The sequence below is a fragment of the Neolamprologus multifasciatus genome, chromosome 9 (assembly GCF_963576455.1).
Source record: "Neolamprologus multifasciatus chromosome 9, fNeoMul1.2, whole genome shotgun sequence".
NCBI lineage: Eukaryota > Metazoa > Chordata > Actinopteri > Cichliformes > Cichlidae > Neolamprologus > Neolamprologus multifasciatus.
This window is the reverse complement of record NC_140447.1, coordinates 366,394-382,012: the sequence shown is the minus strand read 5'-3', so window position 1 is coordinate 382,012 and position 15,619 is coordinate 366,394. Positions and strand designations below refer to the sequence as shown.

The 15,619-nt window shown below is 39.2% G+C and overlaps 1 protein-coding gene across 1 annotated transcript in view; it reads right to left on the bottom strand.

Annotated features, from left to right (window-relative positions):
- cubn (cubilin (intrinsic factor-cobalamin receptor)) overlaps positions 1 to 11,283 on the bottom strand; it is an 82,441-nt gene extending 71,158 nt beyond the window's left edge. Inside the window, exons 1-11 of the mRNA XM_085172218.1 lie at positions 8,440 to 11,283; positions 8,094 to 8,223; positions 6,013 to 6,108; positions 5,764 to 5,802; positions 5,560 to 5,661; positions 4,896 to 4,999; positions 4,613 to 4,739; positions 4,359 to 4,527; positions 2,958 to 3,089; positions 1,125 to 1,220; positions 718 to 842 (exon numbers count right to left, since the gene is read on the bottom strand). Coding sequence (XP_085028344.1) covers positions 718 to 842; positions 1,125 to 1,220; positions 2,958 to 3,089; positions 4,359 to 4,527; positions 4,613 to 4,739; positions 4,896 to 4,999; positions 5,560 to 5,661; positions 5,764 to 5,802; positions 6,013 to 6,108; positions 8,094 to 8,223; positions 8,440 to 8,552 — 1,233 coding nt within the window. The 5' untranslated portion in view covers positions 8,553 to 11,283. The remainder of the gene's footprint in view (positions 1 to 717; positions 843 to 1,124; positions 1,221 to 2,957; positions 3,090 to 4,358; positions 4,528 to 4,612; positions 4,740 to 4,895; positions 5,000 to 5,559; positions 5,662 to 5,763; positions 5,803 to 6,012; positions 6,109 to 8,093; positions 8,224 to 8,439) is intronic.
- Positions 11,284 to 15,619: the final 4,336 nt, after the last annotated feature.

Sequence of the window (15,619 nt, the reverse complement as noted above, 5' to 3'; positions counted from 1 at the left end):
GATCGGGCACTCACGGCAAGGGGGTGGGAGTCCCAGAGAACCCCGCTAGAGCCCAGCCACCCTGGTGCAAGCTGAGATCAGGGTCTCAGGGCCCCAGCCACCCTACACGGCAAGGCAGCCAAAGAGGGCACAGACCCCCAGACCCCAGAAGAGTCATGCTCCCCAGTCGGGAGACCGAACCCACCACCACAAGCAGCCCAGGCACACCCCAGTCACCCACCGCCACCAACTGAGGCAGAGACCCAGATACTCCAAAAAGGCAACCACAGTTCTCCAGCCTCCAAGGAGCCAACAGACCCCAGTAGTCCCAGAGATCGCCTGATGATTCATTTGAACTAACATATTAATCCTGCTGTAACTCGGTCTGGGCAAAGCAAAGTGAATATGTTAATCATTTATGAAACAATTTACTAACAGGAACAAGGAAGTGAGAAACTTACTGTTAAATAGTTCACATTTAGTTGATTTACTGTTAGGTAGTTGAGGGCATTATTACAATATTCTTTTATTATGAAATGTTCTACTTAATTTGTTTTTTGCTGATTTTTGGTTTGTTTTTGAGGGTCTGGGAGCAAACAGTCTCTATGGAGATGGAGGGTTTGGGGATGACAGGAGGAGTGAAGCTACAGGGAGTCATATAAGACTCCACAGAAGTGTTGTTTACAGACAGAATTCTTCCTCTAAATAAATAATTCTTCTGTGCATGCACACACTCACCACACACTGCCCATTGACACAGGGGTTGTTTGTCTGACAGATGTTGCTGGTTTGGGTGCAACCAGTTGGTCCATATCCATTGCCTATGTAGCCCGGTGGGCAGGTACAGACTGGGAGACTTGATCCTGGTGGATGCAAGAGATTTGAATAGAAAGGGGTTTGATCAGACTTGGTGACCACTGATGATGTTTGGGGAATCAGATGAGCAGATGCATACATAACTCTTAGTTGAGCAAAATTTCAGGAAGAAGTACAGAAAGAAGAAATAAATAGTACTTATTTCATTCTTTCAGTAGTAAGTAGGTATTATTTGCTCATGCTTCATTCTTATTTGGTTGACATACAAAGCAATAAACCCATGCTTCTTTTTTCTTGTCTTTTGTTTATTCTTTGTTCATTTTTCTTACCAGGGCTGGAGCTGCAGGTGGCTAATGGGTAACAGCCTCCATTGTTAGTATCACAGATGTTAGACTGTGTGCATGCTTTCCCATCTCCTTCATAGCCTGCAAAAACAGAGGAGTTATCTGTGAGTTATCAGTGCCAATGACACTTTGTGCTCTCAGACTGTGGCTTTCACATCTGATGACCCACAGTCAGTCACCCAGCTATTTGACTAAGTAACAAAAATATTTCTATTTTTAACAGACAAGAGTTACAAAGAGTTTTTACAGGCAGATACTCAACATGCAGTAATAAGCAATTTTTCACAGCTATAATATTTACATTTTAAAGAATTAGAGTTTAAATTAGTGATGGGATTTCCGGCTCTTTTTAGAGAACCGGCTCTTTCGGCTCCCAACCGGCTCTTCGGGTTGTTTTGTTGCTTTAATTAATTTATTATTAACAACAATATAAAATTATGCACAAAAGGAATTACTAATGTAAAAAAGACGTGTTTTTATTTATATATGTTTATATATAAAAATATACAGTGGCCCCTGCACGTACAAACTCCAAAACACATTTCTAGCATGAACTGAACTTCCAAAACAGAGCTACCTAGATCACTTAAATTACACAATTGAAAGCATGTGTGTATTGTTGGTGTATTTATACACAAGCACTCATATATATTCAAATAATTAAAAAAAAAAAAGTTCATTTACCTGTTACTACCACACACCAAATCCGGTAGTTGGTACTTGCTGGCTTGTGTAGCCACTAGGTAACAAAAGCTCAACACTGCCCCCTAGCATCCGGGAGCACTTCTGTTGTGTTTTGTACGTGTTTTGGAGTTTTTACGTGTTTTGGAGTTTTTACGTGTTTTGAAGTTTGTAGTGCTTTGTCTCTAGCGGCCACCGTAAATATACTTTTATTTATTCACTCCACATAAAATGTAATAAGTAAATAGAGCGCTTTCAGTACTCCATGAGAGTAGAAAAGCGCTATATAAGAATCAGTCCATTTAAATCATATAATACAAAACCCAACTATTTACATTTCAACTTTTAACTATTTAAATTTTCAGCTTTTTCCTTTTAAACAAATTTAAAGTGAAATAACACAAAACACTGCAAACCACAACACAATTAAATATAAATTAAAATATGAAAACAAAAAGAAGATGCATATTCTCTGTCATATGGGCCCGCATGAATAAACTTTCTGAATCCTTTATCATCTGCAACTGAAAATAGTTGTGGATGATTACTATACCTTTCTAATGTGACGTTGTCCCTGGCTCTCTTTCCCTGCTCTCTCCCTCCACTCTGTTCTTGTGCTACTGCGAGTGTAACTACCACCCCTTCCCCCTCTTCCCAGCGCAAAGCACAAGGCTCGCGTGCAGATTAAAGCAGAAAAAAGTGCGAGAGAGGGTGAGAGAAAGCAAAAAAACCAAAACCCACGGCTGCCAATAAGGAGCCTGCTGGCGTTGTTCACTTCAAAGAGTCGGCTCTAAGAGCCATTTCGTTTGTGACCAACAGATCACTAGTTTAAAGTTCCATTGCACTTTGTATTAAAAATGAAACTAAATCCGTTTTTTTCTACACCACGTATCTTGTAAATGTTTCTTTTACAGCTACAGTATTGTGTACTTTGTACTATGGCATGTTATGTAGTATCTTGGACCAGGTGCTGTCAGGCTATGTGGTGATTCAAAATGTTTTATTGAAAAGCGCAGCTTTTTACTTGGGTTAAGTACACCAGCAATTTCAGGGATTAAGTGGAGCCAAGCTGTAGAAGCTATAGGTAATCTTCCTGCACATATGCATGACATTCAGTATTGTTCTCTGCTGAGTTACCTGGAGGACAGGGACCACAGTGAAAAGAGCCCATGGTGTTCAAGCACTGAACCATTGGAGTAGTGGAGCAGCCGCCATTATTGGTCAAACATTCATCCACATCCTGACAGCTATAACCATTTCCTTGCCAGCCTAAGACATGTCAGACAAAATGAGAGGAAAAATCTTAAATCTATTTATATGCAGCCATCTCAACAACTCATTAGCAAACTGGGATAGCACAAGATGCAAGATGCTATTTAACTTTTAAATTTTAAAACAAATCTTGGAACATCATTTCTAATTACTCGTAAAAATCTCATAAAAAATACATTTTACTGATAATAGCACATAATAAACATATTAAATGTTTAACTGAGACATTTTACTACTTCATGAAAAATATTAACTAAGTCTGAATTTAATGGCACATAACTCATAAAAGTTGGGATGTCATATGACTGTGTACAGGCAGAGTTTCTCAGAAGTAAAGATGGGCAGAGGCACACCAATCTGCCAAAAAAAAAAAAAAAACTGTGTCTATGAATTGTGGAAAATTTTCAGATTGCTCTTGAACTGAAATTTGTGAAGATTTTGAACATCTCATCATCTACATTACATGTTATCATCAAAATATTTCTGGAAAAATCTCTTTGTGCAAGGGACAGAGCTAAAAAGGTTCTTCAGGGAATCAAGTTTTACTGCATTAAAAACAGGCATGAGTCTGTCACAGGAATCACTGTATGAGATCGGGAACACTTTCAGAAACAAATGTCTGTGAATACAGTTTGCTGTGCCATCCATAAATGCAGGTTAAAGCTCTGTTATGCAAAAAAAAGAAATCCTGTAATGCAGTCGTCTGAGTCAAAGCTCATTTGCAATGGACTTGGCTAAAGTAGAAAACTGCTCTGTTGTGCTAAATCAAACAATATATCAAACAAACAAAAAATCCAACAAAGACAATCTAGGCCTCTTGACAGGTAGAATCACAAACCAGAGACCAGTCCAGTATCTGCTATTCCCATTTTCCATTAGTTTATGAACTGTTGTTAAAATAAGGTGGAATGCTGCACAGTGGTAAAAATGTTTCAACTTTTTGATACGTGTTGCTGCCATCAAATTACATATTTTTGCATGAAATAGTAAAATGTCTTCATTTCATCCATTCATCCATTTCTGATATAGGATTGTAATAACCTGACAAGTGTTAACTGTAAATAAACCATAGTAAGTGACAAAAAAAACCCATCAAATGGCTTAATTAGTGCTTAACACTTGTGTGGTATAAAGCCATCACTGCAAAGAATAGTATTGAAAGCTAAAGCTCTGAACAAAGAGTTACACTAATTGTTTTAGCATCAATTGTCTCTCCTGTCTCCAAATGCTAATTTAGAACTGGCTTGTTATGTTATTAAGCACTACCAGAGGGACAGGCTCCACAATAGAAGGATCCCTGGGTGTTGTAGCAAGGAACAGCTGGGTTGGTTGAACAAGGCTTGTTGGGAAGGTTACATTCATCAACATCAGCCACACACGCTGGGTTCCCAGCTGGAGCTTCCCACCCACTCTCACAAATGCACTGGTATTTAGGCTGTTAATTAGCAAAAGTCAGTGAGAACACTTAACAACAACAGATTGATAGATAGGTAGATGTCTTAGGGTAGGCGAGTAGTTACCTGTCCAGCTATGACTCGATCTGCATCAATACATAAGCCATGTACACACAAGTCACTGCCTGCGTTCCTGCAGTCATCATAACGCATCATACAGAGAGTCCCATGCCATTCTGGAGGACAGCTGCAACTGCATACAAAGAGGAGCATGATCATATGGGGTATGTGTTCTCCTGAGTCTTATGGATCAAAAGATAGATAAGAAAAGACACAAGGAGCCATAAGCCAGCATAATGTAAAGCACTCATAGAATTAGTAGGTAAAAAGAGGAAGGCATAAGACTTACGTGAATGATCCAGCAGTGTTGACACAGGTTGCCCCATTCTGACAGCCTTGTGACGTTCCTGAATAGACCTGACATTCATTTACATCTGTTGCACAGTTAGGACCCTAACACACAGACACACAGACACACACACACACACACACACACACACACACACACACACACACACACACACACACACACAGAGCAAGAGAAAACATGGGTTTATCAAAATATAATGCAGGAAAACAAGGACGCAACGAAAAGGAACACAGTAAAGTCTTATAGTAAAACAGTACTGGGATTAAAAGTTTGAGGTTTCTGGGTATTATTTTATTTAGTAATATTACACCCACGTATTAATCCATCCATTCTCTTCTACACATCCATATCAGGGTTGCAGACAGACAGCCATTCACCCTTCACATTCACACCTAAGAGCAATTTAGAATAATCACTTAACCTAACCCCACTTACTGCATGTCATTGGAGCGTGCAGGCACGCAGACACAGGGAGAACATGCAAACTTTACACAGAAAGGTCCATCCACACGGTGGACTCGAACCAGGGACTTTTTTTGCTGCAAGGCAACAGTCCTAACCACCGACTTTGGTAAATGTCTACAATCCATACATAACAACCTGTAAAAGTTATGAAGAATATGAAGAACAATACTGAACTCACCCCCCAGTTGCCGGGACACATACAGTGATATGAGTTTAATAAGTTGAGACATGTTCCTCCATTCTGACAGGGATTACTGCTGCAAGACACCCTCTGCACTGTCTGCAAGGGGAAACAAGGGAAGACATGATATCTAAGGTATGGTAAACAGATTAAGCCATGACCATCAACTTCAATAGAAGTTCTTGACTTTTTCTGACTCACCTCTTCAAGTGTGACCACTTTATTCTCAAGTGTTGAAACCTGAAAAGAAAGAAAAGAGGCAGTGTACATATGTTTGATGACAATGGCTACATTTTTCATTATAAGCACTTTACTGAATCAAAATTATTGATGGAACAATAAAAGGAATAAAGTGAACATAATGAAATAAGTAACACGAACAGTAGTAAATAAATTAATGGCAATATTAAAAATGATTTTATTTACCACCAGGAACTATCTTTGTCCTACCTTGGTATCAAGCTGGTTTAGCTTGTTGGTGATATCAGGAGGGACGGCTCCTCCGTGAGATTTAATGTCGTCAATGTCATCTTTGTTGGTTTTAATCTGCATTTAGAAAGTCCATAACAGACGGTTCAGTGTTAAAAAGCTTTAAAGAAGGGATCTAAAACATGATTTGATTCTTTTTAGTCATATTTCATTTGTGATCAAATTTATCAGATAAGAATAAAGTAAATGAGGTAAAAAAGAAACTATTCATATGTTTGCATTTTTAGATTAGCTTAATAAACTAGATATATTTTGGATTTTTAAATATTTTTGGTCTCCATTCACCTGGCTGCCAGTCAAATAAAAAGTTAACTTAAGAATTTACTTCCCATCATCATCACTATCCTGAAAATTATTTTAAAAAGGCTAAATCTGTTAATTACGCAATAAAAGATTTCACCATCCACCTAATGTACGGTCATATGAAAAAAATACTGCATGAACATTTGTTGCAAACGTTTACAATAATCATGTGTGTTTGTGTTTTTAGCCTTTTAAGGCCTAATCTGGACTTATACTCGAGTATATTTCAGATCTTCTGTGGCCTGTCATAATGTCAGGTCCTTAGCCAAGGCTCTTTTAATTATTTTATACATGCATTTAATTAGCCTGTTTTTGAATTTATGCTGCCAGTCCCCTTTTGCCTTTATTGTTTCTTAAATGTTTTGGGACTATATCCATTTAACCTGTATGGGAGAAGTAGTGTTGCAGCTGTTAAAGAGAACCTGGGGGGCCTGTGAGTGCTGGACTGCTCAATAGAAGGACAGGAGAAGAGATGTGAAATTAAATGGACTGGAACTGAAATTAATATTTTTTATTAATTTCCTCCTCTATTTTACTTGAACTCTCTCTTCCTGTTGGTTAAAATGTTGTTGGAAAAGCAATAAATAAATCTTTGAAACAAAAAAATGTTTTGGGGCTGCTTGTTTTCTACCTTGTCTTGTGAAGCACTTTGCAAATTTGTCTGTTGTTGTTTTGATATTTGATATTTTTAGGCTCACATAAACATGTCTCGATTTTACACACAAACTTAAAGGGGCGAATTATAAATCATAGTATTTGAGTATTAGTTTTCCAGGTATAGATAGGGTTCCTCCTGCAATCCTGATAAGGATAAGCATGGAGATTAGAGCTGTGTGTCTGTCAGACTGTCTGTGTTTATTTATGCCATATATAAAATGATGAAATAAAGTGAAAATAAACATCGACATCTAGCCCATCTTCTGCCCAAGACCCAAGCATGTCTGCACCCTAATTACATAATACATAATACAGCATCTTAATTTAGAAATCTTTGAGCTATAACTCAAAAATGTTCCTCCCCAAACATAAACAAAAAAAAGCATTCATTTTATCTATATTAGCCTTAGCACCTACTCATAAAACTATTCATCAAAAAAATGTTGAAAAATTGTGAGTGTGTGTGCATGACAGACTGCATTCAATGCCGTACTGACTCAAATGTATCTGAGCTTTGGTCTTGCTTTGTTGGCTTCCTAACGTGTTAATGATTCACAGTGTCATATGATGAGCAGCAGTGTTTGGTCGTTAAAAGGTGATGAGATGTTATAATTACATACTTCCAAAAGTCAGAGAGAATTTATTGGGCTGAGAAATCAGAAAATTGCTTTATTGTTCCAGTACGTGTGGCAGTACAAACATTTGTTTTAACTACTAGATTGAAACAAAAGCACCAAAGTAATTAGTAGATTAGGATAAGACAGTGAACTGTTATCTGTGTGGGAGCATACCTGTCTGCTAGGAATGGAAAAAATTACATATTATAAACATTATTTTCGCTTTTCAAGCAATTTGTTATTTTTTATTCACTTTGTTAGGATGCCATTCACTAATAATGTGACATGACCTTTGCTTCTGTTTTTTGAGGCTGTCCCTGGGTGTTTCAAAATGTGGATGTTATATACCATCACAATCGTTGTGCCTTAAGTCACTTACTATCATTGAAATGACCATCGCACGAAGGCAGTGATCTTGTAAAATAACAAAAGAAGAATATTTGCTGCTGGTAAAAGAAAGCTTACTTGACTCAAAAGTTCGGTGAGGTCTTCATTTCCCACTTTAACCCGGCCTGATGCTGAGGTCTGGAAACGGATTTCTTTATTGTCACCAGTTGTGAAGACAAGGTGACCATTATCTGACACCATGGAAGGCCTAAAGATTCAAACATCCAAAATTCAATTTCATATTTAGGTCAGTAAAGGCAATGGTTAAAAAAATGGGGTCGACTTATACTATTACAAATACATTTATTCTCTTAGAATCAAAGCTTAAGACAAACGTGATCATCTGACTAACATGGCATCTTAATGACATGAAATATTCAAAAAAAAGCGTAAAAAAAATATTTTTTTATAAACACTAACTCACTGGTCATTGCTAATCTTCCTTTGGCTTCCTTGTTGTGCTGGGTCATTCAGCCCTCTTTGCAATCCCACCAGAAGGAATACAAGTGCGTAGTATAGCCGCAGTGTCCCTGCCATGGAAAATGGATGTGATGCATGAACACCCTCAGCAACTCTACTGGGGTTTTACATGCTGCCACACTCTAATGCTCACTGCCAAGACTTTGACCTGACAGTACAGCCATAAAGTACATCTCAATTTGCCCAAAATGGTTAACTATAGTTTATTTATTGTGGTTTATTATGGTTTAACTATGGTTTATTGTTGAAAAAGAATGTCACTCACATGATTTTAAGAAATAAGTAACCCATTTCAGGTGACATTATGTGCATAGCGTAAATTTGCAGATCTCAGACATGGTTAACGTTAAACAAAGACTGTTTTCATACAAGATTTTTATATCTTTATTAATGAACCTTCCATGCTTTGACCATGATTTAAATTATGGCAAATTAATTTAATTTCTAAAACTCATATTGCATGATTTGTGTTTATGAAAAAATGTTTCCACCTGAAAGTCTCAGAGCCTTGGTTAATTTTGCCATAAAGATGCATTTCTTTATGTTTATAATATGAACATTGTCAAAGTTACAGGCATCTGAAGTACATTGGGTGTAAGAGTTGTTGTTTTTTAATGTGTGCATTTTTTCCAACATCAAGGGGGGCGCGGAGATTTCTGATAACTTACTGGACAAAATATCGAAGGCTGCATTCTGGGTACCTGCAAATCAACACATCATTGAGTAATTGTGATAGATGGCTGCTCAAAACATTTCATTGCATATGAAAAGCCTCCTTTACATTTTGAAAGGCTCATCTAGCTGTGACTCATGATAGCTTTCCAATACTGTAACAATAGTAGTACAACGCAAAAAATGATGAGCCAATATTGGTAGTTACATAAAAGATAACTCACATGAGTGTGACATGAGTGACTAAAACATTTGGACAGCTTCAACTTTGTGCACTCATTCCTTCCTCTATCTATCCATCTATCTATATAAGAAAATATTACCAAAAAATATTCTGTTGTTCTTGTTGTTGTGGGTGCAGAAACTTTAAAGTAATTAATATTTCTGCTGTATATGTTTAAAAATTTAGCTCATTTGAAGTAATTTATATTGTCCAGCATCATATTCTATAGAGCAAATGTTTGTAGTGGCTTTGCTGAGACCACGTCTATGAAAAAGTCAGCTCAGAAACACAGACCTACACCTCGATTTATTTAAATAATAAAATATATAAGTAACAACAAAATCCTCTGAATTAAAAGGCTTGAGCGGTGAGTGACATGGTTAACCGTCACTCTCTAATGCAAAGCTGGTTAAACATATTAGATTGCACCTGTTCAACTTGCCTGATTTATTAGAACAGACAGTGAGAGCTACTGCCTCAGCTCTTCCTTCAGTTTACCTGCGCAAACCACTAGAAAAAAAGCTGCTGGCCTGTCAGCTTGCTGGACTCCGATCATTGTTAAGGACACACGGCATTAAAGAGATAGCTACAGACTCCAACGAGATTGAATCCGCCGACTGCGGCCACAAGATGGCGGTAATGTAACGTCCAGATGTTATTTGGCAAGGGAGGCGCTTCATAACAGGGCTGTCGGAGACTGAAGGAGAACTTACTTTTGTATGTTTTATTTGATGTGCATTTTTAGATTTGACTGTCCTAAGAGAATGTCGGTGCTTCAGATCATCTAAGCCTTTTTTTGTTTCAAGTTTGATGGTTACGGCTTACAGCTAGAGCAAAAATCAGAAAACCAGTCCAAAAAAAGGACAACATAGAAGTGTCTGCTGTGAATTAAATTGACTTTGGACTCGCACAAAGAACCGCCAACAACACCAACAGATGACAAGGCACCCCATCAGCACAGAAATGTACAGTGGGGCAAAAAAGTATTTAGCCAGCCACCGATTGTGCAAGTTCCCCCACTTAAAATGATGACAGAGGTCAGTAATTTGCACCAGAGGTACACTTCAACTGTGAGAGACAGAATGTGAAAAAAAAAAATCCATGAATTCACATGGTAGGATTTGTAAAGAATTTATTCGTAAATCAGGGTGGAAAATAAGTATTTGGTCAATAACAAAAATACAACTCAATACTTTGTAACATAACCTTTGTTGGCAATAACAGAGGTCAAACGTTTACTATAGGTCTTTACCAGGTTTGCACACACAGTAGCTGGTATTTTGGCCCATTCCTCCATGCAGATCTTCTCAAGAGCAGTGATGTTTTGGGGCTGTCGCCGAGCAACACGGACTTTCAACTCCCGCCACAGATTTTCTATGGGGTTGAGGTCTGGAGACTGGCTAGGCCACTCCAGGACTTTCAAATGCTTCTTAAGGAGCCACTCCTTTGTTGCCCGGGCGGTGTGTTTTGGATCATTGTCATGTTGGAAGACCCAGCCTCATTTCATCTTCAAAGTTCTCACTGATGGAAGGAGGTTTTGGCTCAAAATCTCACGATACTTGGCCCCATTCATTCTGTCCTTAACACGGATCAGTCGTCCTGTCCCCTTGGCAGAAAAACAGCCCCATAGCATGATGTTTCCACCCCCATGCTTCACAGTAGGTATGGTGTTCTTGGGATGCAACTCAGTATTCTTCTTCCTCCAAACACGACGAGTTGAGTTTATACCAAAAAGTTCTACTTTGGTTTCATCTGACCACATGACATTCTCCCAATCCTCTGCTGTATCATCCATGTGCTCTCTGGCAAACTTCAGACGGGCCTGGACATGCACTGGCTTCAGCAGCGGAACACGTCTGGCACTGCGGGATTTGATTCCCTGCCGTTGTAGTGTGTTGTCACTTGGTGTTCGCTCGCTCTGTGGTATAGTATCGCTTCCTGTTCCTGCTCAAACACAGTGGTGTTTCTGAGTAGCTTATTTGCTTAGCAGTTTAATTAACAACTTTTAAATACATTCTTTTTTCACAGTATAATCTTCACGTGCTTCATCCGAAGCACACTTTCTGTGTACTCACTACCTAATTTATAGCCAAAGTATTCACTCACTGTCTCTGTACTGTTTCGCTAGCTTAGCTCGTAGCCGACCCGTTAGCACCATGGCTACTTCACCTGTCCCTTCTGCACTTTCTTGCTCATTGTGTCAGATGTTTAGTTACTCCTCGGCCTCCTTTAGCAGTAATGATATCTGTAACAAATGTAGCATATTTGCAGCTCTGGAGGCCAGGATTACTGATCTGGAGACTCGGCTTTGCACCCTGCTCTCACCCTTAGCTAGCCAGGCCCCTGTAGCTGGTGCAGCCGAAGATAGCGTAGGCCCCGCTAGCTGTTCCCCGGCAGACCCCAAGCAGCTGGGGAAAGATGGCTGGGTAACGGTGAGGAGGAAGCGTAGTCCTAAACAGAAGCCCCAGGTACACCACCAACCCGTTCATGTGTCTAACCGTTTTTCCCCACTCGGTGACACACCCGCTGGGGGTCAAACTCTGGTAATTGGTGATTCTGTTCTCAGACATGTGAAGCTAGAGACACCGGCAACCATAGTCAATTGTCTTCCAGGGGCCAGAGCAGGCGACATTGAAGGAAATTTAAAACTGCTGGCTAAGGGTAAACGTAAATTCAATAAAATCATAATTCACGTCGGCAGTAATGACACCCGGTTACGCCAATCGGAGGTCACTAAAATCAATATTGAATCGGTGTGCAACTTTGCCAAAACAATGTCGGACTCTGTAGTTTTCTCTGGTCCCCTCCCCAATCAGACCAGGAGTGACATGTTTAGCCGCATGTTCTCCTTAAATTGCTGGCTGTCTGAGTGGTGTCCCAGAAACGATGTGGGCTTCATAGATAATTGGCAAACCTTCTGGAGGAAACCTGGTCTTGTTAGGAGAGACGGCATCCATCCCACTTTGGATGGAGCAGCTCTCATTTCTAGAAATATGGACAAATTTATTAAACCCCTCAAAACATGACTATCCAGAGTTGGGACCAGGAAGCAGAGTTGCAGTCTTACACGCCTCTCTGCAGCTTCTCTCCTCCTGCTACCCCCCCAAAAACCCATCTCCATAGAGACTGTGTCTGCTTCCAAAAAGACAAAAACCAAACTAAAAACCAGCAACAAACAACTTAAACATTTACAAAGAAAGAACAATACAGTATCCACATCTGAACCAAAGAGTAAAACAGTGAAATGTGGATTATTAAATATTAGGTCTCTCTCCTCCAAGTCTCTGTTAGTACATGACTTAATAATTGATCAACAAATTGATTTACTCTGCCTTACAGAAACCTGGTTGCAGCAGGATGATTATGTTAGTTTAAATTTATCAACACCCCCGAGTCATTCTAACTACCAGAAATCTCGAAGCACAGGTCGAGGGGGCGGTGTGGCAGCAATTTTTCACACCAGTCTATTAATTAATGAAAGACCAAGACAGACTTTTAATTCATTTGAAAGCCTGATGCTTAGCATTGTCCACCCCAGCTGTGAAACTCAGAAACCAGTCTTACTTGTTATCATCTATCGTCCACCTGGGCCTTACACAGAGTTTCTGTCTGATTTCTCAGACTTTATATCTAATTTAGTTCTGAGCTCAGATAAAATAATTATTGTGGGTGATTTTAACATCCATGTTGATGCTAAAAATGACAGCCTCAACATGGCATTTAATCTGTTGTTAGACTCAATTGGTTTCTCTCAAAATGTAAAAGAACCCACCCACCACTTTAATCACACTCTAGATCTTGTTTTAACATATGGCATAGAAACTGAACATTTAACAGTGTTTCCTGAAAACCCTCTCCTGTCTGATCATTTCTTGATAACATTTACATTTACAATAATTGATTACGCAGCAGTGGAGAGTGGACTTTATCAAAGTAGATGTCTTTCTGAAAGCGCTGTAACTAAGTTTAAGAATATAATCCAGCCACTGTTATCATCGTCAATGCCCTGTACCAACACAGAGCAGAGCAGCTATCTGAACGCTACTCCAACAGAGGTCGATTATCTTGTTAATAATTTCACCTCCTCACTACGTACGACTCTGGATACTGTAGCTCCAGTGAAAACTAAGGTCTCTAATCAGAAGTACCTGACCCCGTGGTATAATTCTCAAACACGTACCCTAAAGCAGATGACTCGTAATCTGGAGAGGAAATGGCGTGTCACAAATTTAGAGGATCATCATTTAGCCTGGAGAAATAGTTTGTTGCTTTATAAGAAAGCCCTCCGCAAAGCCAGAACAGCTTACTACTCATCACTGATTGAAGAAAATAAGAACAACCCCAGGTTTCTCTTCAGCACTGTAGCCAGGCTGACAAAAAGTCAGAGCTCTTTTGAGCCAACCATCCCTTTAACGTTAACTAGTGATGACTTCATGAACTTCTTCACAAATAAAATTTTTATCATTAGAGAAAAAATTACCAATAATCATCCCACAGATGTAATATTATCTACAGCTACTCTTAGTTACCATTGATGTTAAGTTAGACTCTTTTTTTCCAATCGATCTTTCTGAGTTAACTTCAATAATTACTTCCTCCAAACCATCAACGTGTCTTTTAGACCCCATTCCTACAAAACTGCTCAAAGAAGTCCTGCCATTGATTAATTCTTCGATCTTATATATGATCAACCTATCTCTAATAATCGGCTATGTACCACAGGCCTTCAAGGTGGCTGCAGTTAAACCTTTACTCAAAAAGTCATCTCTAGACCCAGCAGTCTTAGCTAATTATAGGCCAATCTCCAACCTTCCTTTCATATCAAAAATCCTTGAAAGAGTAGTTGTCAAACAGCTAACAGATCATCTGCAGAGGAATGGTTTATTTGAAGAGTTTCAGTCAGGTTTCAGAGTTCATCACAGCACAGAAACAGCTTTATTGAAGGTTACAAATGATCTTCTTATGGCCTCTGACAGTGGACTCATCTCTGTGCTTGTCCTTCTTGACCTTAGTGCAGCATTCGATACTGTTGACCATAATATCCTATTAGAGCGATTAGAACATGCTGTAGGTATTACAGGTACTGCACTGCAGTGGTTTGTATCATATCTATCTAATAGACTCCAATTTGTGCATGTAAATGGAGAGTCCTCTTCACACACTGAGGTTAATTATGGAGTTCCACAGGGTTCAGTGCTAGGACCAATTCTGTTTACATTATACATCATCAGCATCATTAGAAGACATAGCATACATTTTCACTGCTATGCAGATGACACCCAGCTCTATCTGTCCATGAAGCCAGATAACACACACCAATTAGTTAAACTGCAGGAATGTCTTAAAGACATAAAGACTTGGATGGCCACTAACTTTCTGCTTCTTAACTCAGATAAAACTGAGGTCATTGTACTCGGCGCTGAAAAGCTTAGAAATATGGTATCTAACCAGATTCTTACTCTGGATGGCATTACCTTGGCCTCCAGTAACACTGTGAGGAACCTTGGAGTCATTTTTGACCAGGATATGTCCTTCAACGCACATATTAAACAAATATGTAAGACTGCGTTCTTCCATTTGCGCAACATCTCTAAAATTAGAAATATCCTGTCTCAGAGTGACGCTGAAAAACTAGTTCATGCATTTATTACTTCCAGGCTGGACTACTGCAATTCATTATTATCAGGATGTCCAAAAAACTCACTGAAAAGCCTTCAGTTAATCCAAAATGCTGCAGCAAGAGTACTGACAGGGACTAGAAAGAGAGAGCATATTTCTCCTGTTTTGGCTTCCCTTCATTGGCTTCCTGTTAAATCCAGAATTGAATTCAAAATCCTGCTCCTCACATACAAGGTCTTAAATAATCAGGCCCCATCTTATCTTAATGACCTTGTAGTACCATATCACCCTATTAGAGCACTTCGCTCTCGCTCTGCAGGCCTACTTGTTGTTCCTAGAGTATTTAAAAGTAGAATGGGAGGGAGAGCCTTCAGTTTTCAGGCCCCTCTTCTGTGGAACCAGCTTCCAGTTTGGATTCGGGAGACAGACACTATCTCTACTTTTAAGATTAGGCTTAAAACTTTCCTTTTTGCTAAAGCATATAGTTAGGGCTGGACCAGGTGACCCTGAATCCTCCCTTAGTTATGCTGCAATAGATGTAGGCTGCCGGGGGATTCCCATGATGCATTGAGTTTTTCCTTTCCAGTCACCTTTCTCACTCACTATGTGT